The following is a 26,980-nucleotide window of genomic DNA, read 5'->3' as shown; positions in this document are numbered from 1 at the left end:
GAACCGTGGCTTCTGATCCGTACGGACCACGGATAATCCGTGATCCGCAACACCCCTAATGGTCAGCACCCGCTGCCGGCCCTTATGATGCTTTGTCTTAATGTAACAGTCAGAGGGGGACCACAGGCGGAAGCTGCAGCTGGGGAGATCAGCGAGAAGAGCTCAACGTGTGTCCAGAGTCGCATTTGGCTCCCTCCCGTGACTCGTTCTCGCGGTGAGACCCGATTCCCTACCCAAAGAGCCGGACGGAGGGAGCAGGAGACCCCCACTTGGTATAGACTGCTGGAGGGGTGTAAGATCAGACGATTTGTACCCAATTCATTTGTGATATGTGCATCAATTATGTAATTTTAGCGTTACATGTGAGCTGTAAGAGTGATACAGAAGTTATCCATCAGTCAAGGCCGGCCCTTGGCATAAGTGACCTAGGCGGCCGCCTGGGGTGCCAAATCACAATGAATATATATTAATTTTTCTTCTCTTTTTTTGTTAAAAAGTTTGACGCAGCACTCATTTCATGTAAAAAAATATTATTTTAAAAACATAAATAAAACAACTCAAAAGTTTGATGTAATCAATAGCTCTGCAGTGCAGAGGCCCTCCCTTCGTGTTGCTACTCTCTAAACTGGTTTCGGGGGGAAGGAGAGGGGGTGTGGTGTTGTCGCTGTTACTTCTTTAAAACTAAGGATGAAAACAGGAAGAGGAGGAAAAAGGGGCTCAAAGCAGAGGTTTGCCTATTTCACTTGTATAAAATTGCTTGAAAATGTACTTTCCTCTGCATTTCGGTGGAAAAAGACGAATTGAACTGGCGATCTACTGTTTTCTTCCAACACCTTTACATTTGAAATGCCCCTACTTTCCTCCTGAATGTTGGCTGATTGGTGCCTTTGAATTTAAGTGAGGGGTTATCCGGTTTGAGCCCCAGCCAGGACGTTCCAGATCCTGCAGGGGGCGCCAGATTTGCTTTTTGATTAGGGCGCCATGCAGCCCAGGGCCAGACCTACCATCAGTGGTACATGGTTGAAAAATGTGTTAAACCTAAATAGAACGGTCACGGAAAGCCAGAAATTTGTGTATGGATCTGGCAAAAATCACGCAGTTGTGTAAGATTTCCTTAATGAATATAAACTATGCAAAATACGTAAAAACTGTAAAAACGATGTAATTCTCACTCGACCAACAGCTCAAAACCAATTTCACGTAAAGACTCGTCGACCGAAACCCTCAGTGGACATCTGCACACATTGATGACTGACAAATGCAAGAAACACTTAAACACGAAAGAGTGAACGTGGACAATGTCCAAACTGTGCGTAGCATTTGACACGGCCTTGAAACTCTTCGGCTCTTCTTAATCTGCTAAGTTCCTGCTTCAACACCTTCTCCCACTGTGGTTTAGATTCATATTTTTTTAAGTGGCAAAAATGAACGTTTAAATGCTGAGGTTTGTGTGTCTATCTTGGCTGAAGCACATTTGTCTTAGGAACTTCTGTGTCTCCAACACAGCGACAGTCCAACTCATGAGAGACGTCTATATCTGTCAGTGGTCTGTGCTTCGGTGATCTCTAGCGACGTGTGTGTTTCATATCTGTGATTATAAATGGTGTGAGCTGATTTCTAAGCATGTGCTGATGGCATTTGCAGTTTTCTGTGTGTGGGAGTGTGAAATTCATGGTTTTGTGCTGCTGCCAGCTCTGTGGCTCTAACACCCTCATTTGCATTAAGGCTGATCATCTCATGCTTTACAATTAGTCGTTTTAGCAGATTTCACAGCAGAGACTTACTGTATTATGTAGGAAGCAGAGCAAATCTCATCTAAAGATTACAGCGTCAGTTCTGACTAATGGATTTTCCGTTGGCTGATGGGAGTCTGCGTCTGCCCGTGTGAGACAACTCACCTATGTTGGGTGAAACTAAGGCCACAGGGTTGAGGTAGGTAAGCTTCATGTTCCGGGCCAGGTTCTGGGTGTACTGTTCCAGAAGCTCCGTTAGCTCTCCTGGACCACCGCCCAGGAGGTGGTTCTGAGTCTGAGCCAGAGCTCGCCAGAGTCCAGAGGTGCCGGGACCCAAAAGCATACTGCAGGCTCTCAGGATGTTCTGGAAGCAGCAGAAAAGTGAGATGTTCAATGTTTTTATTAAGATTTAATATACTTAAAAATCCTTACCAGTGATCTTTTAACTATAATTATGCTAAATCAAGTGTTGTTCTCTAAGAAACAGTTTAAGTAGAGCAGCAGGAGTTCATCAGAAATTAGCTTCTGAGTTGTGGGAGGGACTTTTAATCTTTTTTTAAACTGTTATCCTTTTTTTTTTTTTGCTTGATTCCCAATTATTTTAATAAAGAAATACTCAAACAAATAATCTTGTGCTTTTCGTTAAATATGTCCTCCATCATCAGGAAAGAACAATAACATAAAATATAAGAAGACCAAAAACACAACTTTCATCAGAGCAGGTCTGATGAAAACTATGTTTTTGCTTTTTTTAACATGTTCTTGTTGCATTTTCTAATGTTACAGAACAAATAATAAAAAAGCCTAAATGGCATTTTTTTTTTTTATTCAAATTCTTGAAAATCAGAAGCAGATGAAAACAAGCAGCTGGAAAAAGCTTGTAGCTGTGATGTAGAAGCTACAATCGACAGGCTACAAGCCTGCTGCTCCACTTGAATGCATCCGCTTGTAGACGACTAGATCCATGAACATCTTAGCTCTCCTCATCTGAGATGACATCTGGATCAGAACTGCATGTATGTCCTATGTTCTTGGTTTGTGGCTAAAAGTGACATACTCATTTTAAAATACCACTGGGAACACACTAACAATAGATCAAAAGACGATTGGAGTGGCACTTTAAGGCAAGAAGAGTCAGAAAATCACATTTTGAAAAACAAGTTGCAGGATGATAAAACTGCAAACCAAACTATGTAGAACGATTTAAAAATAACAAAAGTTTAAGCAGAAAATAATAATCAGGGAAAATAACATCCACAGTGGAATCCATAAACAGATTTAAAGTGAGATTTTTGTGCTAATTAGTGTTCCATAAGAAAAATGTTGGGTAATTAATCCCTTCAGAACTGATGTCAGAGGGCATCCTGAAAAAAACAGCTGGCTGTGTTTCTGCATTAACTAATTCTATCAAACAAATTATGTCCTAACATTACATTTATACAATTTCTGAGACAAGCTTGAATGGTTTTGTAGAACCAGCTTACTTTGTAATGAAAAATCACCAATATTTCAAACTAAAAAAATACTACCAGCTCAGTGGCCATGTGGAAGTGTCCACCCTGAGACTGGAAGGTTCAAGTCACACCAAAGACTGTAAAAATGGGACTCAATGTCTTCCTGTTTGACAAGGGGTTGGAATGGTCCCCGAGCGCAGCTGTGTCTGCAGCTCACCACTCCCCCAGGGGTCAGGGTGAATGCGGAGAACAAATTTCACACCCTGAGCTGCGTCTTAACTGATGGGATTTTAACTTTACAAGGTTAATTTCATTTAAAAGAATAAGTGTTGTCACTGTTTTTGGATGTTAAATAAAATAATCAGAATACACGTGTTAAAAAGACGAAACGAAAACATTCACAGACCACAAAAGATGCAGAGAGCAAACATCAATAGTCAATTTTTTCAGGTGTGTAAAGGAGAGACATTTTGTTCAACTGCTTTGACCAGAGCCATGAAGAAAAAAAAATCAAAGTCAAACTTCAAACCAGACAGTTCTTGATCCCAATTAAAGCCAGTTTTACCACTTGGTAGGCTGCCTGTCAATTTAGTTTGTGACTCTGGAAGGAAGTCTGTTTAAATTGGAACAGACTGCAAAGCCTCAAAAAATTCAAGAAAACGCACTAAAAGAAGCAGCAGTGAGCGGTTTTCTTTTCCCTTTGTTATTAATGAGTAAATATATATATATATAAGAAGAATTTTAAAAACATTAGCAGGAATAAAAACTCTGTCAGCCTGTGAGCCACCTCATGAACTCGTCTTAAGTTCACTCAAACCCCATGCACGTTTTAAAGTGTCTTCATGCGCTATAAGGCCTGTCTGTGGCAGCATTCTCTGGGTAGATGTGATCACAGCCTGAACATGAAACGTTTCATGTTCTTTCATTCAGCACCACATTCCTTATGAAAAGAAAAAAAACTATTTTCTCTCCTCTTTCATTCATCTCGGGATAGCCACAGGCCTCCATTAACACTGGCGGGTTACTATAGTAACGATCATCTTTAATGCTTATTTGTCTGGCCTAATGTCAGGTATCAAGTACCATCGTTTCTATACTGTTCCATGCATGAGGGCGAACAAGACAACAGCCAGGCTCCACAGACTTATTAGCATATAAAAGGGAGACAAAGGCATCACAACTGTTGAGGTTACAAGTCAGATGTGTTTAAAATTTATTTTGTAACCAGCAAGATGAAAATAAAACACATGTATTAGTATAATGGTAGCCATTGTGGCAGCAGCTTTATGACCGTGAACCCTGATTGGAATGATTCAGAGTTGCTGGCAGGAGGAATCAAACGTCAGGCAGGAGCTGGCTTTTATTTTGCTCTGTGTTACGGCATAATTCATTCTGCTGCCAGATTGCTATAGCAACCATTGTGTTGGATGCCTATTATTATTATTTTCTTTTTGTCATTGAAGCAACATATCAAGCAACGCTTCAAGCTGAGCCCCAAACAAGTTTACATGGAGCTTTATTGTAAGGGAAATGCAATAAAATTAATATGTTGTTGCTGACAAATTCATAGGACAAACAATTCTGCTTTATTCTGTCATTAAATGTTTGAGGAACATTTCAATTGAGGGGTTCTTTAATTCTGAAGGCGCTCATGCTTTCACCTTTAACTCAGGAAATTCTTCACAAGATTTTAATTTTTCATCAACGAGTCAAAAACATTTTATTTAATGACCAACTCTGGTAAAAATAGTGGTTTTAACATGTTCTTGTACATATTTTTCTGACGTTTGAAGACATAAATTAAGAAAATTAAGCTTAAAAAAATGCATTTATGAGTATTTTTTGGTTGAATTGTTGTGAATCAGAAGCAGATGAGAAAGTGCGAGCCACAAGCTCCATTCCTGAACCTCCACTTGCAGACAAATAGATCCATGTACGTCTTTGTTTTCTTGTTTGAGCTGCCAACTGACTGGATAACTCCAATATTGCTCTTAATTTTTGTTGCATAAATAACTTTAGGTTATAAGCTAGTGGGAAAAAGTGTAAACAAATAGCTCGGTAATAGGGGACGGGAAGTGGGGCGGGATTACTCTGTACCGATGGTCCCACCCACAACTCATAAATTTGTGTTCTAGAAAATGACAGATTTTTTTTCTGATTTTGGGGTAAGACAATATAATCTTAATTAAAAGACCACTGGGAACGCTTTAAAAATAGATCACAAAATTATCAGAGTTTGACTTTAATAATATTAAAAAAATTGTCCAGTGTAAAGTGTTTAATAGGGATGTAAAAGATTTTAGATGCGTATCGAAAAATTGATCGAGCAACTTCAGTAAAAATAAAAAAAACACAAAAATGAACGGGATTACTTTGTTTACATTGGTAAGAAGGTATAAAATTGATCAAAAAGTTAATAATTGGTTTCACTCAAACTGAGAGTTTCTACAGTCTCTGTCTTTTGCAAACAAAAAGACGTCCAATCAAAAGCTTGCTTCTTCCATGTCAATAAAGTTTCTCTGTTAAAAGGCATGCATCATTCTGTATAGTTTTAATGCCAAATGAATAAGAAATATTTAGATTTTTAGCAATTTTGGTTGATTAAATAAGACTGCATTGTATCCCCAAAAAGTTAATCTTTTATATATTAATTCTTGGATCATGTATTGAGATGCGTATCGATTCGTGTGCGAGGGAAAGATAAACACACCTAAAGTTTAAATATTAAAGCATTTCTATTCCAAAACACTTGACTTAGCATTCACAAAAATTAACTTTGTACAAAATTACAACAGCTATCAAGTACAATTGTTTTTTTAGACACAAGATGAGATACAATCATTTTCAAAAATAATTAAAAAAAAATAAAATAAACTTTTGCTGATGGTGTGTGACTCTGCATCTAAAAACCTAAAAAAAAGCAAACTGGTAAAAACCTTTTAAGACCAGATCTATACTTGACAGGAATGCATATCCTTGAATGCCAACAAATTGGAAAGCTTCCCTTAAAGTGTGTGCAAAAGTTTCAACTCAATAATTAATGAGAAAACATAGTTTAAGAATTATTCTCAGTGAAACTAATTTAGAAAGACATTTATCACCCAATTTAATCTCACCTAATTTCATATATTTAAACAGATTCAATAAAAAGCGAACTGAAAAGACAGCATCGGGTAACATGCTTTTTTTTTACAAAACATCCACCCCCTAGAATTAACTCCTGTCAGCTTGTACATCTTCAGCTGACAGCACAGCACAGTGTAAAATGAGCTTCTGTCAGGGAAATGTGCTTTGTTGACATGTTGCAATATCTCAGTATCTTTAACATCTCCCTGTCACCAATCACCATGGCAACATCCCTCCCACTTTCAAACTAATTTACCAGGTCTGTAGCCATTTGGATTCTGCAGCCATTTACTGTCAAATTTACTGAACATCTGGACTTTAAATTTTCATTCAGTTTGTCAATATTTATACTGCATCTCATGCATTAAATATTCAATTTTGTTTTTTTCCAGACCTCTCTCTGAACTACCTTTTAAACCGCATGTAATGTCTGTCGTTCCAGTTTTTTCTAAAAAAAAAAGATAATATTTCTACAAATAAAACATAATATTTCCCCTTTTTACTTGGTAAAACACAGTCAAAAACAGGACGTTCACTAAATCAATCCTAAAGTCGTGTTTTTACCTCATTAAAATGCGCGTCCTGTGTGGCTGTGAGACCAAAGCCGCTCTGTTGGGTCTCAAAAGTAAGGAGGCGGGACAGCAGGCGCTCGGCGATCTGCAGGTCATTGCCGTAGAGCCGGGCGGTGGCCTCAGTGACGTCACGGAGCTGGTGGGCCAGTTTCTTCTCTGTGATGGTGTTCAGCTCCGTCTCGTTGCGCTCCAAAGAGTCAAGCTGGTCAAGAAGAGAAGAAGCAGATCAGTACAAACTTCAGAGTTTGCCTGTTATTAAAAAAATATATATTTTATTACTTTATTTTTTTGTTCTAAACAAAAGCGTATTTTAATTAAAATGCTTAAAAGTTATTTATTCAGCAAAACACAAAGTTTTTTTATTCCATTATAAATCTTCATGAAAAATGATAGAAAACAATTAAATCCTTGTGTTTTTTTATAGCTGAGCATGTTGATGTTGTTGTTGTGCCCCAAATCTTTTATCCAGGAGAAGTTTGAGATCGACAAAATGAAGAAATAGCAAGTTATTTCTTCATTTTCATCCGGTCTCTATGGTGCAGAACTATCCATTGTTGTGAATTAAAAAGAAAGAAAATGTCTTTATGTTGAGCAATACTCCATTGCTCTTAAGTAAATGTTTTACAAAGCATGATCAAAAGTGTTTTTGATGAGGATGGATCGATAACCGACATTCTTCGACCACGGAAGTCGTGTGAGACTGAAGCGGGGGGGTCTCGGTGCGAATAAGGAGGAATTTTATATATAAAGAATTTGCCATTCTTTGCAAAAAAGACTGCAGGGGGGAGAAAAAGAATAAAGCAGAAAAGAGGAAAAAATGTTCAGTTCAGATCTTAAATCGGGAAAAGCGCTGGTCGGGCTCTTCCTGTTGTCGTAAAACCTTTCCATCAATCAAAAGGTTGCATCATGTGATGACAGAAGCTCCGCCCTAACAGGTCCATTCCATTTTTCTACGGACCTACGAACAATGGGACCAGAAATGGTACCAGTCGGTTCTGCTTAACGGGTCCATTTTGTAATGAAAAGTCCAGTCCGGTTTGGACCGCTCAGTGGAAACGTGGCATTAGTTTACTGTCAGTGGGCTGGACCAAACCATTGTCTCTCTTAAGGAACAGACGTGGAGGGATACAAATTTTTCTTTTTTATTCTCTCAAGTGGCTAACTCCGCCCCTTAGGATGTTCCCCTGTCAGTGTGTTTAAATGCAGGGTCTGATTCTAATTGGTTTGTCTGAAATGTAATGTAAGCTGGTGGATGCAGAAAAAAATTAGGGAGGGGTCAATCAAAAACAACATTCTTTCAGTTTATTCTACAACATAGTAGTATCCAACGCACAGCGATGTTGAGCTCCACAAAGGGCGGTGAGGTGCAGTTGTAAAGGTCCGGCTCCAGCCATCCTCTCTCCACATCACAGTGTCTGATTGCTGCACCTGTAAAAAGAAGACGTTTGACAAAAATCTCCCAAGCACAGGTCAGCAGGGCAGCCCTGGAACATGTGTAAACATACCAACAGAGCCTTTGGGGCAGGGCACCGCGGCAGGCAGGTTGAACTTGGTCCGAGGCCACCAGATCCCCTGTGTGATGGTCTTTGGACAACCGTCGTATATAACTGCAAAGAACATAAACATAAAAAGTCACCACAGAAATGAACCTTTTCATCAAAAAAAAGACACAAAAAATGAATGTTTTATTATTTTTGAATCCCACAAGGATAAACAAACAAGAACAGGTTTGTTATTTTTTAATGTTGGCATAAAACTTTGAGGAGCCGTGAGGATCAACAAAGGCGTAGACTCCAGCTGCGTTACAGATGGGAAATTTTAAGCACACCTCTTTTATCCAAACTTTTTATTGCAAATATAAACTAACAAGCAACATGAGTTCTGACATTTCTCTTGATCTTCACGTGCAGCCTTCCAAAGAAGAAAAACACAGAGACTCAAAGAAAATAAAAGGAAAAACAAAGGAGAAAATCTCACCTTCACAGCCCGAGTTCGTCACCTCTGCAAAGGGGTTATCGCATTTGTTGCACTGGCGACCGATCACGCCAGGCCTGCACTGACACTGGCCTGTCTCTGGGTCACATGACCGCGAAAAGGAGCCCACTGGGTAGCAGTCACATGGCAGGCAGGTGTCAGAGCCCCAGGTACGGTAATGAAACTCCTGAACAAGCAAAACACAAACCAACGTGACCTCAAAAACTGGAAGTATTTTTATGCACCTGCTTCTTTTACTATCTGATATTTACTTTTTCATATTTGTAGTGAAGATTATTGCAGTGTTGCTCATCATTGCAGTAAACAAGTTTTTTGTAAATGTGTATACCACTGAACTATCCATTAAAAATATTTTAATTTACTTTCAGAGGAGACGAAAATTGTTCAGAAATGTTAGGATTTAATAGTAAAAGCTTTTAGCATCTTTAAAAAAAGATTTCAAACTCTGTCCACTGTTTGGAATTGAGCGCATTTTAATTACCGGTAGATTATGTGGTGAATTGTGTATTTTTTTTAAATAGAGCTCTTGGTTTACAGAGGAGCTTCATCAATCTGAGTCATACAGTTCATTTAAAGTCCTGGAGCCTTCTAACTTGCATGTTCTGCAATTCCAAACACCTGATTTAGACAAATAGCTCATTAACAGACACTGAATAAATACTGATGAAAAAGAGAATTACAACAATATTACTGGATCAGTTTGTGCTGTAACAAGAAATCAGAAAATCTAAGCATATAATATAATAAGGTTAAAGAGTTGCTCGTGTCTCTAAATTGGCCAAATGCTGGTTTAAATGTGCTTGAGGGGAGCTGTGATTATTCATGAGTCTCAGGAGTAACCAATACATTTACAAGAAACACAAAACAGACAAATGCTATACAAAGCCTCTTCTAGTTTGCACAGATTCTTTGACAATTTTGATGTTTTTTTTTAACCGGACATCCAGGAATTTCTGAAAAAACGAATTTTACAAAAAAATAAAATTAAAAAAAAGAATTCCAGCAACACTGTCACAAGAAATCTCATGGAAACCTGCAGAAATATTACATTGAGATACTTAAACATTACACGGGGAGCTAAATCTGAAAAAAAGTGATACTAAATTATTTTTGCTCAATTAAATAATTTAAGTTCAATTTTTTTGGATAAATATGAATTAAAAAGGGTCTAATGGTTGAATGAAACCAGATTAAAGATGTTGCTTTCACAGACACGTCAACATAAAATAAACAACAGAATGTTGAAATGACACTATAGGGCTATGTCTATGGCACTAAAGTGACGAGGTGCTCACACATCGGCCGCGTTGGCGCAGATTCAAGCGCCAACTTTCAATGAAAACTCAATACAAACGCTCGCACACCAGAATTCCTAGCCTCTGTGTCTAGAAGGTGCATGAGCGTGTGTTGCTGTGCACGTTTTTAAGCCGGGTCCACATTGAGCACGCGCTGAAGTGGAGCACTGTGACCAATCAGGGACTCGGATTTGGGAGTGATGAGTGGGTAGCGTCCGTTTCAAAGCACAGAAGTGCCAAACATGATCACGAAACAGAAATCAATCATTGCAGTTTGTGCCTGGTTGGATTAATGACACGCAGCAAGACACTTAAAACAACAGAGTTGTGAAAACAAAAAAGCCTGGAGCAAGATTTGGCAGATTCGCACCGCTTCGACTTGGACCGCGCTGGTCCAGTGTGGATACCACCTGCTGAGGACTCGTTCATAAAACTGCGTGGTGGGTCCTTGAACACGGCCGGTGAATGAGCACCTTTACAAGAGCAATAGTTTACTGTCCAGAACTGGTGGTGTCAAACCCAAACAACCATGTCACACCAAAAGGCTGACAGTGCAGAAAACCTACATTGAAGAACTGAAAAACCAGACACTTAAATACACAGAGGGTAAACTACATCAATGAAAACAGCTGAGATGATTAGGAGTCTGAACCTGGTGTGACTGACGGGGAAAAAAAGAGGAGATGACAACATTAGAAAAAAAAAAATGAAAAAGTGCGTAATTACAGAAGCTGATAACTGCCTACCCTATTTTTAAAAACAAAAACATTTTCTCGTGATAACGAGATCTGTAAGCTAGAAGGAGAGTCTGTAAACAGAGAGCTCTCAGAAATGGGGAGGCGTAGAAGGGTGGAGTTACTCCCCTGCAACGGTCCTGCAGATTTCTATGAAGCTACTGCCGCTCTGCAGAAACTATCCCTGCATGACAATTTTATTTATTTATTCCTAATGAAAAGAGCCTTTTTTCATTAAAAGCTCAAAAGATCAGTTTTTGTCCCTGCGACCTTTGACATTTTTAATGTTAATGTGAGTGTTTCTGCAGTACCTTGCAGTGACAGTGTCCACTGGTCTTGTTACAGTCGGGGTCAAAGCCTTTACTGATGTCACAGTGACACGGTCCACAGGTCGGAGATCCCCACCAGCCTCTGGGACACTGGTGATCAATCCTTCACGAGCACAAAACACATTCAGAGACAACAGGGTGAGATTTGGGGACATCAATAGATTTAGCTCAGGATGTGTCGTACGAAGTATATTTTAAGGGTAATTAGCAAACTTTACATTCAAAAAACTGTCATTTGTACAAACAAATACATTTCTATTGCAAAAGCATAGCAACAGAGCTTCACAGACTAAACACTTTTTTTTTTCATTTTATTTGGTATTTTCTCACTTTTGACCATCAGTTTTTGTGTAAATTTGCATCAGAGTAACAAGGTAGGAAGTTTCAGCTGAATCTTTTTAGTCATTTTTTTCCCAAAAGTCTTCCTGCTCACCTTTGCATAAGCGCATTAATAAAATAAACACTTTTGAACTCTAAGCCATACAAGAAAAAAAAACTACAAGTAAACTAATCAATCCGAAGAAACAGCTTGATAACCAACAGGAGACACAAGAGGAGCAAAAGGGATGGGTTTAAATTAAGGTTTACCTTTTGAAGTGATCTAAAAATGGATGTTTAGGCCTGTAATACTAGGATTAGCATTTGCTCTCCTTGAGGTTTCAGTCAATATATAGTGAGTGTGAGTCTGCATGCGTACCTGTGTTGGCAGTACTGTCCATAGTGGTTGTCCCCACAGTCACAGATGTAGCCGTGGGAAGAGCTCGGCTTCCTGTGGCACTGAGCTTCATTTTCACATGGATTCAAGTGGCACGCATCCATGCAGCTCCTCCCGTAGTAACCTGAGAAAACACAGACCTTCAATGCAATGAAGCACAGGCACTCCAGAGGGGGACTTTATAAGGAAACTACTTCGCCAAGTCAAATGAAAATGAAAGAAACATTTATTCTTTAAAAGAGAGGAACAGATTTCCACATCTGTGAAGAAACCAAATGATTTTTTTCCCTACAACTTCTTTAAATGCCTGGACTCTAAATATTTCTTCCATACCCAACTCAAAATTAATCACATTTTTTAAGATATAGCTTAAAAGATAAAGTGTTTTAGACAATAATGCTCAAACAAAGCTGAAATTTAAAAGATAAAACGTGTTTTGAGTTAAATATATATATATACTTAATAATCAGTATTGATATAAAAATTAGGGTAAAATTGGAGATATAACAATGCAACAATACGTTATACACAAACACATTATTTTCCCTCCATGAGGTCCACACAACAGTCTGACATCGCAGATGGATTGCCTGCTAGCTTGAATCTGTGAAGTCACCTCAAAAAGCTGAAAGCTCTGAAAAGTGTTCTTCCTCTGCTCCTCATATATTTTTTAGCTCTCTATAGTGTCTAAAAAAAAACAACTCAATGGAATCCCTTTGGGAAAGATGCCAAACATCAGAAATATAATCTTAAAACTTAAGAGTTCACTGCAGGCCAAAAAAAGATGTTTTTGAAACATGACACAACATAGAATAAGTCCTGGAAGAAAACACCTTCAAATGACTTCCTATATATTTTAAATCAAATCAAAGAAGACCTAACGTTGAAAAGCTTTATGAACTTCCCAAATGTTGAGTTTTTATTCTATTATATTTGTGGTAATAAGTGAAGGAACTTCATCTTTCATAAAATGAAACAGAATGTTAAGCAGTTAAAGATGAAAATTAACACTTAAAACTGATAAGTCAATGATGCCTTACACATTATTAATTTGAAAAAGATTAAAGTGTAATTTAATATTTCAGTTTTTTTCCTATTTCAATACTCAAAGACCCACTCCAATGAAAATCATCTTTCTGGTGTTTTTAACACTAAATATATTGTTGAAGTGGGACTTTAAGAGTCATTACTTTACAAAACAATGCCAGCTTTTTCAGTTTAGGGCTTCTGTTAATTAAAGTATGTGCTGGAAATTTGATAATAAATGACAATTGAATGGATAAAGAACAGCCAAAAGAATAATAAACAGCAGGTTACAGAGAAAACATGCAAAAGTGAGATGCTAAATTATGGCAATATTCATTTGTTCAGGAAAGTCTGCACTTCCTTCAAACACATAAGCACATTTGTAAAACAGGTCAGCACATCAAACCACTCTGAACGCTTTGGTTTCTTTAAATGTTAACTTAATACTGACAGGAAAAACATGGGAACTTTTGTTTTATGGTTTAGATTAAATGATCCATTTTCACAAGCCCTCCATGAAAACAGCTGTTACAGTGAAGATTCTATATTTCACTCAATCTGTCATTCAGAATGTTCTAATATCATTAACAACAATAAAAAAAATGAACAACAACAATCACTAGCTATAAAAAGTTCAAAATTCACAGATCCTAAGACCCACTCTGATGAAAGTTTTTGACACTTTTAGCATGTTTTTATGGTATTTTACTGATGATAGAGGACATATAGAAAGAAAAATAAGATCAAAATTGCATTTATGAGTATTTTATTGTTCAAATCATTGTAAATCAGGAGAAGACAAAAAAATGCTGTTTAAAAAAAACGCATTTGGATTTAGAAAACAGCTCCGCTCCATTCTGAAAACAATATAGATTCAAGTACTTCTACGTTTTTAGAGTAGAACAGAACAAAACAGAATAGAATAGAATAGAACAGAATAGCATAGAATACATTAATTATGGTCATTGTGAATGAATGAATGAATTAATGAATTAATGAATGAATGAATGAAATGGTTTATTTCAAGCAATCAGGTCACAATACATACATAACATATCACTTAATAAATCACAAGTAGATCACTTGAAAGGGAGTGGAAGGAAGCGAACTTATATAATCCCACCCCGACTTGACCATACCATTTTCTCTACATGAATTATCAATATAAGGTTCAGGACTTAATATCAAATATTAATAAAATCAGGCTATTAAGGATCATTAATATCATTAATGTAATCAAGTTTCAAAGCATCATCAACAAACCCGGAATCGGAACAAAAAAAAAAAAAGTCACATGTACAATAGAATTTAAAAATGCTTACTGGTCAGTGCCTCATTTATTCTGTTTCTAAAAGAATAACATTATAATTTATGCCAGAGAATTTAAGAATAAAGTAAAATAAGAAAAGAAAAAAATGAAATATGTATAAATAGTCATAAAACAAAAATGCAGTAATAAAATAAGTAATAAAAGCAATATAAAATGAGTAATAAAACGGTCATAAAACATTAGCATACCTACAGAGCAGGTGGTGTGTAAATAGATAGCACTCTGCAATGGGGAGGGAAAGTGGGGCGGGGTTGCTCAGCGCAAACCGCTCTGCCCACAATTTAGAGGCAAATTTTTGATCAACTCTACAGAAAATCTGACCAATTAAATCATTGGGTGATTTTTTTTGCCATTATTTCAAGAAACAAAACTCGTAAAAGAGCGTAAAACTTAAACATTTTCGTGCTCAAAAAATTTGTATTTGAAACAGAAAAATAAATGCAATCAAAACAAATTTCACTAGAGAGAAATTATCTTTCTTCAAAACAGCGCAGGACACCACTTTACAAATGTGTCACAGTCAATCACAGACATGGAGGTTGATTCTGATTGGTCAAAAATTCTTCCAGTTAGCTCGTAGACTGATGAGCTGTCCGTCTGTGAATGGCTGGCTTTTGTGGCACATTTGTAATGTGGGTCCTGCTGTGTTTCAAGTCCAGAAGACAGAATTTCTCTACAATAAAAATTGTTTTGTTTGCAAATATATTCTTAAGCTTCATGAATGAAATTGTTTTGACTGCACATATCTTTGAGTTTCAAGTGCAATGTTCTGTTTCAAGTGCCAAATAATTTTTGAGACGCAAAAGTGTTTAAAGTGAGTGTTACACATGGAATTATGACACAAATTACTCCATAGAAATGACTCTTTTTTAACTAAAAACAGCATAATCATTAAAAAAAAGCCACTAGGAGTGCTTAAAAATAGATCAAAGATGATCTGAGTGGGTTCTTAAAGTCTATGTACACAGTTATAAACAAATTAAAAATAAAAATCAAGAACCTGAGCACCACAGGGTCTATGCTTTAAACAAATTGTAAATTTCACATCGTAACATGTTCACCATGGCAATATAAGCGGGAGATATTCATCAGCGATGGTAATTACCGCAGTAATCTCAGTTTAGCATCTGTTAATTAGTATCCCAGTGCAGTGCAGCTTGGTGAGGCGTCTACTGAGCCAAATGATAGAAACATAAACATACAATAGGGTCGTAATCACATTAACTGTCAAGAAAAACTTTAAAACCATTTCTGAGAAAAAGAAAAAAACTAAAGAATGTTATCAAGGACGCCACATTGATCTATAAAGATCTCAGCTTTCACCGATTTTGATTTAAAAGCAAAGAAGTGAATTAAAGCTCTGTGGAAGAGGGGCTGATGTGTGTGTTTCTGTGTGTGTGTGACAGATTGCGTTCCTTCGTTTGGAGCACAGACGAGGTCAGCTTTCACATGTTTGTCTTTAGAAATCACACACAATGCTCTCATGCTTTCAGCCTTGATTGCAGTTGTTGACTCACACACCCGTTAAATAACTATCACTTTAAATCACATGAAGCCAGCACAAACGTGAATCTCTGCAGAGGTTACCTCAATGGTGGCCATGTTTTCAAACCTAAAAAAAACGTATATTACATGTTTGACTCCATTGAAACGCTCAAAAAGTAGGATTTTATTTGTAAAAACAAACTGTAACAGTGAGGTAGAGATATTTTTCACTTCTGTAGAAGATATTGAGAACAAATGTTCCCATATTTAGATTTTTGTTTGCATGGAATCTGTTGAGCTGCATGGTTTGTACACAGTGCCAGCAGGTATGCTCCATTAATTAAAGAGGCTGATTTCGAGCTGTCTTCATTTTTTAGTAAACTATATTGTCGGATCTTTTATGCCATTTAACTTAAATGTAATAAAGATATTTTCTGTATTTTTAAAGAAAGAAAAACATCTTTTCTATAATCTTTGCAAGATCTCCTGTTTTCTTTTCACCTGGACTAACAATAAATACGCTCCATTCTTCTTTGTCAGCCATATACATCTTTAGTCTTTCGCCATGGCAACGGGCTGAATGAGGCAGCGATGGCCTTGCCTGCTTTTTGATGTACGCAGTGGCATCACACTGGCCTTGTCACAGACAGCAGAAAGGCAGGAGGAGAAGGTTGGCCGTGTAAGAACAAAGGCTGGCACTTCAGCCGAGCCTGTATGTTTTCTGCCTCCGTCAGTCAAGGTCCAGGACTTTGTTTGACAAGTTATGGCCAATGAAGTGTGACTCACTTCTCCATGTGTGTCTTCTGCAGTGACACTGCTTCCACTTGATTTTGTCCATGAATAGTGAGATGAGTCATGTGTTCAGTGAACCATGCTCTTATTTTTTTTTCTTTCCCAAGTGCATTTTTCAGCTGAAGAAAAAGCAAATGACTATAAAAACATACATAACATATAAAATACAAATGAAAAAGACATTCACATCCATTAAGATGATATTAACAAAATAATTTTGATAAAAAATAGGAAGATTTCCAAACTGATAGTGAAAGTTGATTAAAACTACTGACTTTAGTTAATGCTCACAAAAAATTAATGAACCAAATGTGATTTAATCGTGTCTTGTTTTTGTTTTCTGTTTTCTAATCAATGCATTTCATTATTTCTGTAATGAGTTTGAAATAATTGTGTGTTTTGTCCTGTATTTTTCACAGTCTATGCTTGAAATAAACCAATCAATCAAATAGAAAGTGTAAACCAGTATAATGTGGATTTAGTTTAGAATGACCCTCATAGCCCATGTAGGAGCCAGTTTGATATATTTTGAAAAAAACTATGACTTTTTAGAATTTATTTGTTCAATATTGCCTCACTTAAGTTTATTAAAGAAATTTGTCACAGACCCACTATAATGAAAATTTTGGTTTTAGTGTTTTTAATTTAGTCTTGTAGCTTTTTTCTCATATTGGAGGACATGGATAAAGAACATTTACTTATAATTGCATTTCTGCAAAATTTCTTTTTTTGAATTTTAGTGAATTTTGAGCAGAAGATAAAATAACATTTGAAAGAGATTGTAGGTGTGACATAGTCCACAAGCGTCTTATTCCACTCCATTCTGAAACATCCACTTGTAGACGACTAGATCCATGAAGGTCTTTGTCTTCCTCATCGATATCTGCATCAAAACTCTACGGCTGGAAACCAACAATATTGCTCGCCATTTTGGTTGCGTCTGTAATGTTAGGATGGGGGGTGTGAGGGGGTGTAAGCTAGCAGGAGAGAGTTTAAGCAAAAGGAATGATGGGAAATGGAGGCAGGCTTACTCTGCACCAACAGGCAACTCAGAGGTGAATTTCTAATGAATTCCTGCTGCTCTGCAGAAACTATGTCCTAAAAAAACCCACACAATTTTTATTACTTTAGCTAAAAACAGCACAATCATAATTAAAAAAGATCAAACGATTAGATTAGATTAGATTAGATTAGAACTGGATTATTTCAAGCAATCAAGAAAAAAAATAATTCTGTGCAACACAATCCATCATAAGAAGTAAACATCCATAAAGACATGTCAAACACAGACATTAAAAGATAGATTGCCTGAAAGGGAGTGGGAGGAAGCTAATTTATATACGACCACATTTCCTTTACATGTATTATTATTATCCGGTTCATAACTTAAGATCTGACATTGATAACTTTCCAACATAGATTCAGGTCATTAGAAATCCTAAAGTAACAATAAATCACATGACTGTGTTGGTAGACATAACACCGTTTCAGACTTTGTCTTTGCACACGCAAATCTATTATCAAAATTTGGAAAAAAATGCAGTGATTATTTTTCATTAGAAAAAAAACATTAATATAAATCAAGTATCAAACATCAACAAAAATACACATGTATGAAGATTATTTTACATTGGAGGAGTCATTAATGTAAAGCGGGTATATAGGAATATATGCAGGGGTTTTTTCCAATAGAAAAATAATTAAAATAAATTATGTGAAGCAAATTAAAAAATATATACAGATGATTTTCAGTAGAAAAGTCATTTAAGTATTTTCAATAAAAAGGTCATTAACACGAATCAAGTATCAATAACTAAAATATGTGCCCATTATGACTGTAATAGGATGATTTGGTTGTTTTATTACTTTTGTGTATTGATAGACACAGTGGACATGTCGTTTGATTGGGTGGTGTGATTGCACGCAGATGTTTTAAGGTGTCAATTGGAGTATAAATGTGGAGACACCTTGCTCCTGAGAGCAACACAATGCTTCTGATCAGACCTCTAAATCACAATTTTACCTAAATGACGGTTCAAAGAAGCAGATTCCTCGCATGGGTAGGGTCCAGTGTTTCACCTAAACTAGCCAGGAGTACCCGCCTCTGGTTAGGGGAAAGGTGGGCAACAGCTTTTAAGCTTGAGAAAATTGTTATTGTTTTCTTAAATCATTATTCGCAAAAAATGACTTCTATATTAAATTCTCTATGCAGCTGTGCCCACTGTTCGTTCATACACATAATTTTACTGATTTTAGAGACATAATTAACAATGAATTTTAATGAAAAACACTCAAATTCTCCCTGTCATTATATTATATTATATTATACTATATTATATTATATTATACTTGTGTTTAATGCAAAGCTAGCTGGTCGATTTTTTTCTTTTTTTTGCAGAAATTTGGTTAAAAACTCTAGAACCAACTGTGACTCTCCTTTTGAAGAAAACACCTTTGCAAAAATTCAACAAATTATTTTACATTTCATACCCCTAACCCTGAATTTAAGCAGCGCGAGCTTTAGTTGAAGGAAGGACGTTTTCATTCACACATACTTGACTTGTCAGCAAAAGTACTAATGGGTTTTAAATAAAGTGCTTTAGCTGGCAAAATGTTGACTCCTCTATTTTCCTTTTTTCTTTATACGCGGAGTATTAAGCTGATTTTTACAGTAAATATTTTAGTTTTGATTGCTAATTTGTTACCAAAAGAGCTGGAAATGTTTATAAATGTCTTTGTTCCAGAGAAAAATCATTCACAAAAGCATTTGAATTTTAAGTATATCAGTCTATTAACATCTATCAAAACTCAAGTTGACATAACTATGGCTGTTATTTTTCATTCTAATTTCTTTTTTTTTTGCCTTTAGCAACCAGCGTCGGCTGTCACACACAGTTACCACGCATGCAGCACATTCAGCTGAAGTATATGTTGAGAAAGCACAAATGCTGACGCTTTGTCATGCAGAACCTGGTCTGGGTGTGACTGTTAGGTAGAAAACATGTTTTTTTTTTTTAACGTAGGAGGGTTGATTGCATAAATCAGGGGAGCTGTCAGTTGTATGAGACCCATTAAACTGGTATCAGCTCCAGGCCAAAGCATGAAAACACACAAATGAAAGGGAATTATTTAAGTGGCACCTACCCTCTCCCCTCCTGACTCCCTTTCTGTTTTATTAAAGTTTGATTTGTCTCCAAGCAACATTGATTGTATAACAGTTTTTATTTTTAGAGCATCTATGTAAATGAAATTCATCAGAGGCACGCTCTGTGTGCATGTTTACTGTAAATATCTACGCATATTGAGATTGCAAATAAGTGTGCACGTGTGTGCACGCTGGTATCTAAGAGTCTCCATCACAAGTGTGTGCTCCGGTTTAATGAGTTAAGGTGTTAGCTCCCGGGTTGGTGGAGGATGCTGGCGGTGCCTCTCCACTTCCTCCCCACGCTGTCAGGCCCCGGGCTCTCTCACATTAATAACTCCATATCCTTCTTGTAACACATGCAGCCTTTCGTTCTCCACTTCTTCCACCTTCGCTTTGATGTTTAACTTCATTTAAAGCAACTTTTTCATTTTCCTCCACGGGAAACTTTTCTATTACGTTCTCCTATTATCCAAAGTTGATGCTGTGAAGGCAGCGTTTCCTTTTTTCACGCATTAGCTTGGGTTTCAGTCACAGATGTATGTGTGAGTCAACCTTTTTTTGGCATCATGTAAGTGTGAAGCAGACTTTAGTTAACATATATTATATAACAGACCTGTGACTCTTTGGCTAGAAAACATTTTTGTACTTTGAAGCTAAAAGTTTTTTATCAAGTTTTTTTTTTTTTTTTCTTACAATATTATGAATCAAAAAAAGTCCCTTTTACCTTTATTTTATTATGTTGGGTTAGAAATTTTAAGCCACAATTTTAAGTGTATTAAAGGAATATTTTATAACCCTAGACGTTTTAACAAAAACCTGATTAATTGTCAAATCAGATCTCAGTAATGTACTGAATGCTTTGTGCAGAACTTGAGACTCAAAGACCCACTCCAATGTTTTTTTTTTTTTTAGCTTTTTCTCATAATGGAGGACAAATATAAAATAATCTAAGATTAAAACTGTGTTTCTGAGTACTTCTTTATTCAAATCCTGTTGGATCAGAAGCAGATGAAAACCTACGAGTTTGTGTTGCTGCAACTTTCAAAGTCTTCCTTTTCCGCTCCAATTCTAAATCCTCCACTTGCAGACAAATAGATCCATTAATGTCTTTAATTTCCTCGTCTGGATGGAATCCGGCCTAAAACTCTGCGGCTTGAAAGCTCAGATTTTGCTCTGAGTTGTTGTTTTTTTGTTGTTGTTGTTTTGTGATGCTAATAGCTTGGGCTTGTGAGGTCCTTGGCGTTAGCAGGAGAGAGGAATGCTGGGAAATAAGCGAGGTTAACTTCCATGCCAACAGTCCCACACACAAGTCAAAAGCAAATTTCTAATGAGCTTCTGCAGCTCACAAGAAAATGTCTAAAAAAGATGACACAATCTTTTTTATTTGAGCTAAAAACTGCATAATCAGAATAAAAAGACAACTGGGAACAATTTTATAATAGAAAAAAATGTAGTTGAAGTGGGACTTTAAAGCCTGACCCCAGATTTACACTGACGTCTCACGACAGACCTCAGTTACTTTACGTTATGTTTTTGTTCAGCAAAAGTTAAACTTTTGTTTTCCATAGCAAAAATGGATTCTAGCGATATCTTTGGTCTTAATGTGCATTATCATATGAAAAAAAAATAAAAATCTGTAACATTTTATCTTTAAAACAAGTTTTTATTTTGGAACCCAGTTCACATTTCTCAGGCTTTTTGCCACAGCATTAGCTGTGATTCCATTACACATATGCGCACAACTTTATAGACATTCTAAGTAACACCATTTTGCAATGACACTGTTTCCATGAAATCCTAACTATGCAAATAAACTCAAACCAACTCTCACGAGAAGTCATTCAAAACCATGGCGACGGGTGAGAATAAGTACAGTTTTAAGTTGAAGCGTTTTAGTGACGTCACAGCAGTACCACGCATGGACCATAGACAGTCTCTATATATGTCAATGAGCCAGACACAGAGACAAATAAAAAAAAAAAAATAAACGTTTTCTAACAAGTCAGCAGTTGGACTGTTTTTCTCTTTGATAACACAACAACGTACATTCAAATTCCTGCCACGGTACCAGCACTCATCTTCTATCAAAGGAGATGTCGGCGTCTTATTCAGGCCATGCAGCATTATCCCTAGCAGCTCCCTACACGTGGGAGCGGCTACGGAAAGTGAGATTTTTGGACATTTTGGTTAGTGATTTTACAGAGGAGCTGTGGATCCAACAATTCTGCATGACACGCTCTACTGTTGATGAGCTGTGACGCTGTGGGACCTCTTATTGCTGAGCTGCGCTCAAGGCAGCCAGATCCAACCAAGAAGTGCTTTTAATTTGAAAAACGTGTTTCCATTGCAGCTTTGTGAAATACGTCCTTTTCGTGTCTCAATTACCACCTTCTTTCAAGCACAATATTTTTACTTTTTGATAAATTAGGAGTTTGGTGGTGTTTCCATTAAGCAAATTTATCATCACAAATCTAATTTGTAGAATTTGATAGTTAATTTAGACACACCTAAGGACGCGTCAGCGGACTGGAAATAGAACTCCTGCTTAAAGCTTGCGCTGCGTTGTGGAGGAACAGATGTCAGGCACAGGCATGACAGAGGCGATGTAAACATTCTGATTGATTAATGAATGTTCTATTGCTTTGTGTCAACACAACGGAATAGAGATGCAGTGCAGACGGACCAGTATAAATCAGCCTTTCTTCACATGCGCCTGTACGAGGCTGACTCACATTGGAGCTGCAAGTTTTGGGGCCCATGGAGGGCCGTAAAGAGGAGCGACCACATCTTAAGTGAAGCAAAGATGTGTCATGCAGTTTCCTTGAAGGTCAAACGACCATCGTCATGGAAATGGAACGTATGGTTGTCGTGTATTGTCAGATGCTTCACGCGTAAAGAGTGCAGGTGATGCGAGCGTTTGGGAAAAATCACAAAACTCAGAAATCTTCAATATCTCACTTCTGTTCTGTAGATCCGTATAACTGATGTAAAGAACGTCTGTTTCAATGATTTCCTGTGATTTCATTTATTGACTCTTCTTTGTAACAGCTGCTCATTAGAGCGCCAACATCTTCAATCAAAACCCACAAAACTGAACTGCAAATGTTGTGTGACTAGATGCTAACAAAGCTCAAAATTACTATCAGACGTGCTCCTTCTCCTCTGTTTTAGCTGTCATGTTAATTTTATCCCACTTCTATGCCTCTGTCTGTGTACACACATTCCCAAGCGTCTGACTCGTGTTTTCCGGGTGTTTGATTTGACTTCCTTGCTCACAGAGTTCTGCTTCTCTGTCCTATTGCCTCCAAACTTTGTTTATTTTGCCCTGTTTCTCGTAGTTCTCTTTTCAGCCCATTAATAATGAATATCTTAGTCACTTTCTTCCTCCTCCTTTCTAGTTTCTCTCTTTAAGTTTTACTTTTTCTTCATCAACACTCAACTTTTCATCTTGCTTTTCGCCTCCAGATGAATTCTGCCTAATTATTTTCACCTTTTAGAGGATAACTAGAGATTAGCCTGCAGTCAGTCTCTTTCCTTTAGTCTCAAATGGAGAAGGACTCATTATGTAAACCCAAATATCCGCCTAACCCAGTTAGAAGCTGGTGGACACCTTTGTCTGCATGGTCATACAATTATTTCCTTGCACTTTTCTTCAAATTATAGCTGGCGTTCTTCATATTACCCTCAAACATTTTTTTTTCTTTTCATTCATTTTCAAAAAGTATTCACTATCTAAAAGGACATTTTACACTAGAACATTTCTTTCTGCTCAGAGAATAGCATTGCATAACCTTGAAGTGAAGAATATTCTGGGAAAGGCTTCTTGGAAAGTTTATTTTACAAATTCTAGAAAAAATGGAGATTAGATTTGAAAAGTATTCTGTTGAATTACAGGTAAAACTCAACGGATGAATCCATAGATCTTCCTGTTTTAAAGGGTTAATTAGTTGTATTGGTTGCTCATCTGTATATTTCAAGCAATAAAAGCGAAAGAAAAAAGACAAATAAATATAAATAGATATTCCAAACCAATTTAGATATTAAATCATAAATTGATCAGGAAATAAAGAAAATAATTGAAAATCATCATAAATTAACATCTTTACACTTCAAATTATACTCATATTCATGATGTTTAATACGGTTTAAGTTTTTTTTTAGGTTTCTTGTGTTGTTGGTGTTTTTTTTCTAATCTTTCTCAAAAGCTCTGACCCTTTGCCAGATTACGGTTAAAAATAGGAATATTGTTCCAAACCCCATTACGCTTATTGTTGCAAATTTCATTAAACCACTTTTGCCCCATAATTACCTTAATTTAGCAACCTACTTAAAACAAAAACATGTGAAATTTGATTTTTTTTTTATTTTTGTCTTATCTAGATAAATAAAGTTTCAATTAAAAACGGATAAATACACATATGTTGCAAACATGACTCATTGAATCCAATAATTGTGAAATAGTGTTTGACTAATTGAAATAATTGCTTAATTGAAAAGAAATGAAAAGAAGGGAATTGAGATAATCTCTCCTTATTATGTTTTATTTAACAAATTCTTTCACATAAAGCGTTTTCATTCTAAAATGGACCTACTAGGCCAGACCGATTCGTACCGATTTTGGTCCTCCGTTGGTTGTTGGACCGTTGGACCAGTTAGGGCGGAGCTACTGTCGCCACACAATAATATCTATTGATTGGCCGAAAAGTTTTATGACAACAGCAAGCGTCTGACCAGTGCCTTGCCCGACTCAAGATCCAAAGTTTTGTCCTCTTTTCGGCTGTACTCTTCATTATCTCCTGCAATCTTTTTGCAAAGAATATTAAATTCTTTGCTTTCACTGTTCCCCCTTAATGCCGAGGGTTAGGAACCAGAGATATGGCGAATCCGAGAATATAAAGAACCACTGTATGACGCACAGACACATCATTGGTCTACACCCCTCATGGTCCAACACTCAATGGAACTGCCTGGACCATTCCAAACTGGTCAGGAGAGCACCAGTTCAGTCCGGACGGCTCAGTGGAAACAAGGCATTAGAGAGACCAATTAAGCCATGAAGGATGATTTGAACTGTGGGAGGAAACTGGAGTGTCTGGAGAAAACTCACACAAACTCCACACAAAAAGGTCCCTACAAGAGTCAAACAAGTACTACTTTCTGTGAGGTGAGAAAACCAAGTACTGCTCTCCCGTGAAGCCCACAAACTTAAAAAAAAAAACGTTCTTTATAGAAAAATAACTAATAAGGGTCTGTTCACTCACCAGGTTCACAAAGGCAGGCGTGCTTTTCCCACAAGTCAGTGCAGCGGCTGTGAGCAGGACAGGGAGAGGACAGACAAGGGTTTCCAACATTACAGCCAGTCTCCACTTTGACAGCTCTGGATGGGCGGGGCAAAGCGGGCGCATCTGGTCGTACGCCCAAACGAACACCCTGTGAACAGAGACACGTGTTGGTGTTGTTGGTGTGTCGACTATACAAATCCAAACACACAATCTGTCTTACCTGAATGCACCCTCGTATTCCATTCTGAACCTCTCCAGAGCCCAGGACTCCTCCCACATGCAGGTGCTTCACCTTCAGACCAGGAATCTCATTTCCCACAATCACACTTTCCTAACAAACAGAGACACAAGAGTGAGGGAGAGCCACATTACAAGCAAAAACAACAGGGGGAACAACAGCCCCCAAAGACAAATCTTTAACCAGACTGGGTAGGCCAAAACATTTGGCTAAAATGTTTCATTTGATTCACTTTATGTGTTTAGAATTCCCTTTTTCTGCATCTGGTGATTCAAGCCTTTCATTGAAAAAAGGATAGAGGTAACTGACAGATGACCTAATTGAAAAAAAGGCCACAATGATGAGCAATTACCAAAGAGAAGGTTGGTGATTACGCTGACAAAATAATGGGACAGTCCAGCTTTCTGGAGTAATGAAAACAAAATCAACAAACGCCATTCATCATCGTTACAGCAGCGCCGCCAGGGAGGCTAAAACTGAGAGTTCAGATATCTCTGATAGCAGCTGCACGCGCGCCAAAGCCTTTCACAGGCGTTTACTGCTTAATTTCTCCGGCGATGTTTAATAATTTTATGTCTTTCTGCACCATTTGTTCAGTCTGTTACTTTAGCGATGCCTGGTGAACAGCAACCTAAAGATAAGAGACGGAGTGCGGCGGCGGATCATTTAGGAAATTAAAACAGCATGAACACAAAAGCGTTTGTTTTACTCCGAGCAAGGCAAAAAGCCACAAAGTGTGTGCACTCTTTGAGCTCATGTTGCATATGTGCAGCTCAAACAAACTCATGTACAAACACATCAAATAAACATCATCCAGTACAATCTGACCAAGTAATCCACGAGAGATTAGGGAAACTAGGATTAGTGGCCCACATCTTGGAGAATCTCTTTCTGTGCAGCAAAAAAAAAAAGAAAAATCCTGTTTTTGTTACAAACATGTATTTATTTTTGTGTGTGTTTGTTGAAATGTATCCCCTTAAGGGACAGGAGTTTTATGTCAGACTTTACATATTACATATTTGTGTCTTCAATTTCACAATAATTTGATGGCACATAAGCAAAAATGTGCCAGTTTTTATGCATAAAATGGAGTTCAAATGAAGAATATTAATTAAAAGTAAATTATTTTTATTAAATTTTAATGTAATGGAATAAATACCAAATTATTTTCTTGTAATTTAGGGAGAGATGCTTAACTGTAATTGTGTGCTGGAGCATCTTCCGTATGAAGTTTATTACCTGATAGCGACCAAAGTCAAGCTTCAGCGTGGCGACGTAGCGCGTCTCCCGGCCGCTGCGGACGTCTCGCAGCTCCAGCTGGAGGTCGTGCCACCGACCATCTGCCACTTGAACCTGGTCCAAACGCAAACGCACTGGTCTGGTGGAACCGCGGGTGACGGAGAACACCAGCTGACTGTTGCTCACCTGTGAGGAAAATAAATAAATAAATACATAATCACAATCATCAACAGAAAAACAAAGAAAAAGGAAATAGTACGTTGTAGTTTTGCAGTCTGGATGCAAAATCCCACATAATGTTTAACCCTTTAACACTAGTTTACGTTTCAACCGTTTACATAATCAATGTAATTCCAGTAGATTCTGAAGGAGAGAAGCGGCTCGTCGAGCCGCTTCTCTCCTTCAGAATCTACTGGAATTACATTGATTGTGTGAACTGCTGAAATGTTACAGTGTTTTAAAGATTTTGTATTTAAGCATCACTGGTGAC

The 26,980-nt window shown here is 37.2% G+C and overlaps 1 protein-coding gene across 2 annotated transcripts in view; it reads right to left on the bottom strand.

The window, feature by feature from the left end:
- The window catches only part of celsr3 (cadherin, EGF LAG seven-pass G-type receptor 3), a 126,135-nt gene that overhangs the window by 28,383 nt on the left and 70,772 nt on the right, over nt 1–26,980 (bottom strand). For both annotated transcript variants that reach the window (XM_024292383.2, XM_024292384.2), the window contains 10 exons: nt 26,491–26,676; nt 25,234–25,344; nt 24,993–25,161; nt 11,936–12,077; nt 11,221–11,341; nt 8,863–9,046; nt 8,391–8,492; nt 8,219–8,313; nt 6,878–7,087; nt 1,899–2,097 (listed from right to left, as the gene is read on the bottom strand). In XM_024292383.2, the coding sequence (XP_024148151.1) occupies nt 1,899–2,097; nt 6,878–7,087; nt 8,219–8,313; nt 8,391–8,492; nt 8,863–9,046; nt 11,221–11,341; nt 11,936–12,077; nt 24,993–25,161; nt 25,234–25,344; nt 26,491–26,676 (1,519 nt within the window). The remainder of the gene's footprint in view (nt 1–1,898; nt 2,098–6,877; nt 7,088–8,218; nt 8,314–8,390; nt 8,493–8,862; nt 9,047–11,220; nt 11,342–11,935; nt 12,078–24,992; nt 25,162–25,233; nt 25,345–26,490; nt 26,677–26,980) is intronic.

The sequence above is a fragment of the Oryzias melastigma genome, linkage group LG7 (assembly GCF_002922805.2).
Source record: "Oryzias melastigma strain HK-1 linkage group LG7, ASM292280v2, whole genome shotgun sequence".
Taxonomy (NCBI): domain Eukaryota; kingdom Metazoa; phylum Chordata; class Actinopteri; order Beloniformes; family Adrianichthyidae; genus Oryzias; species Oryzias melastigma.
Note: the sequence above shows the minus strand (reverse complement) of the source record. Positions and strands in the feature narration are given on the sequence as shown.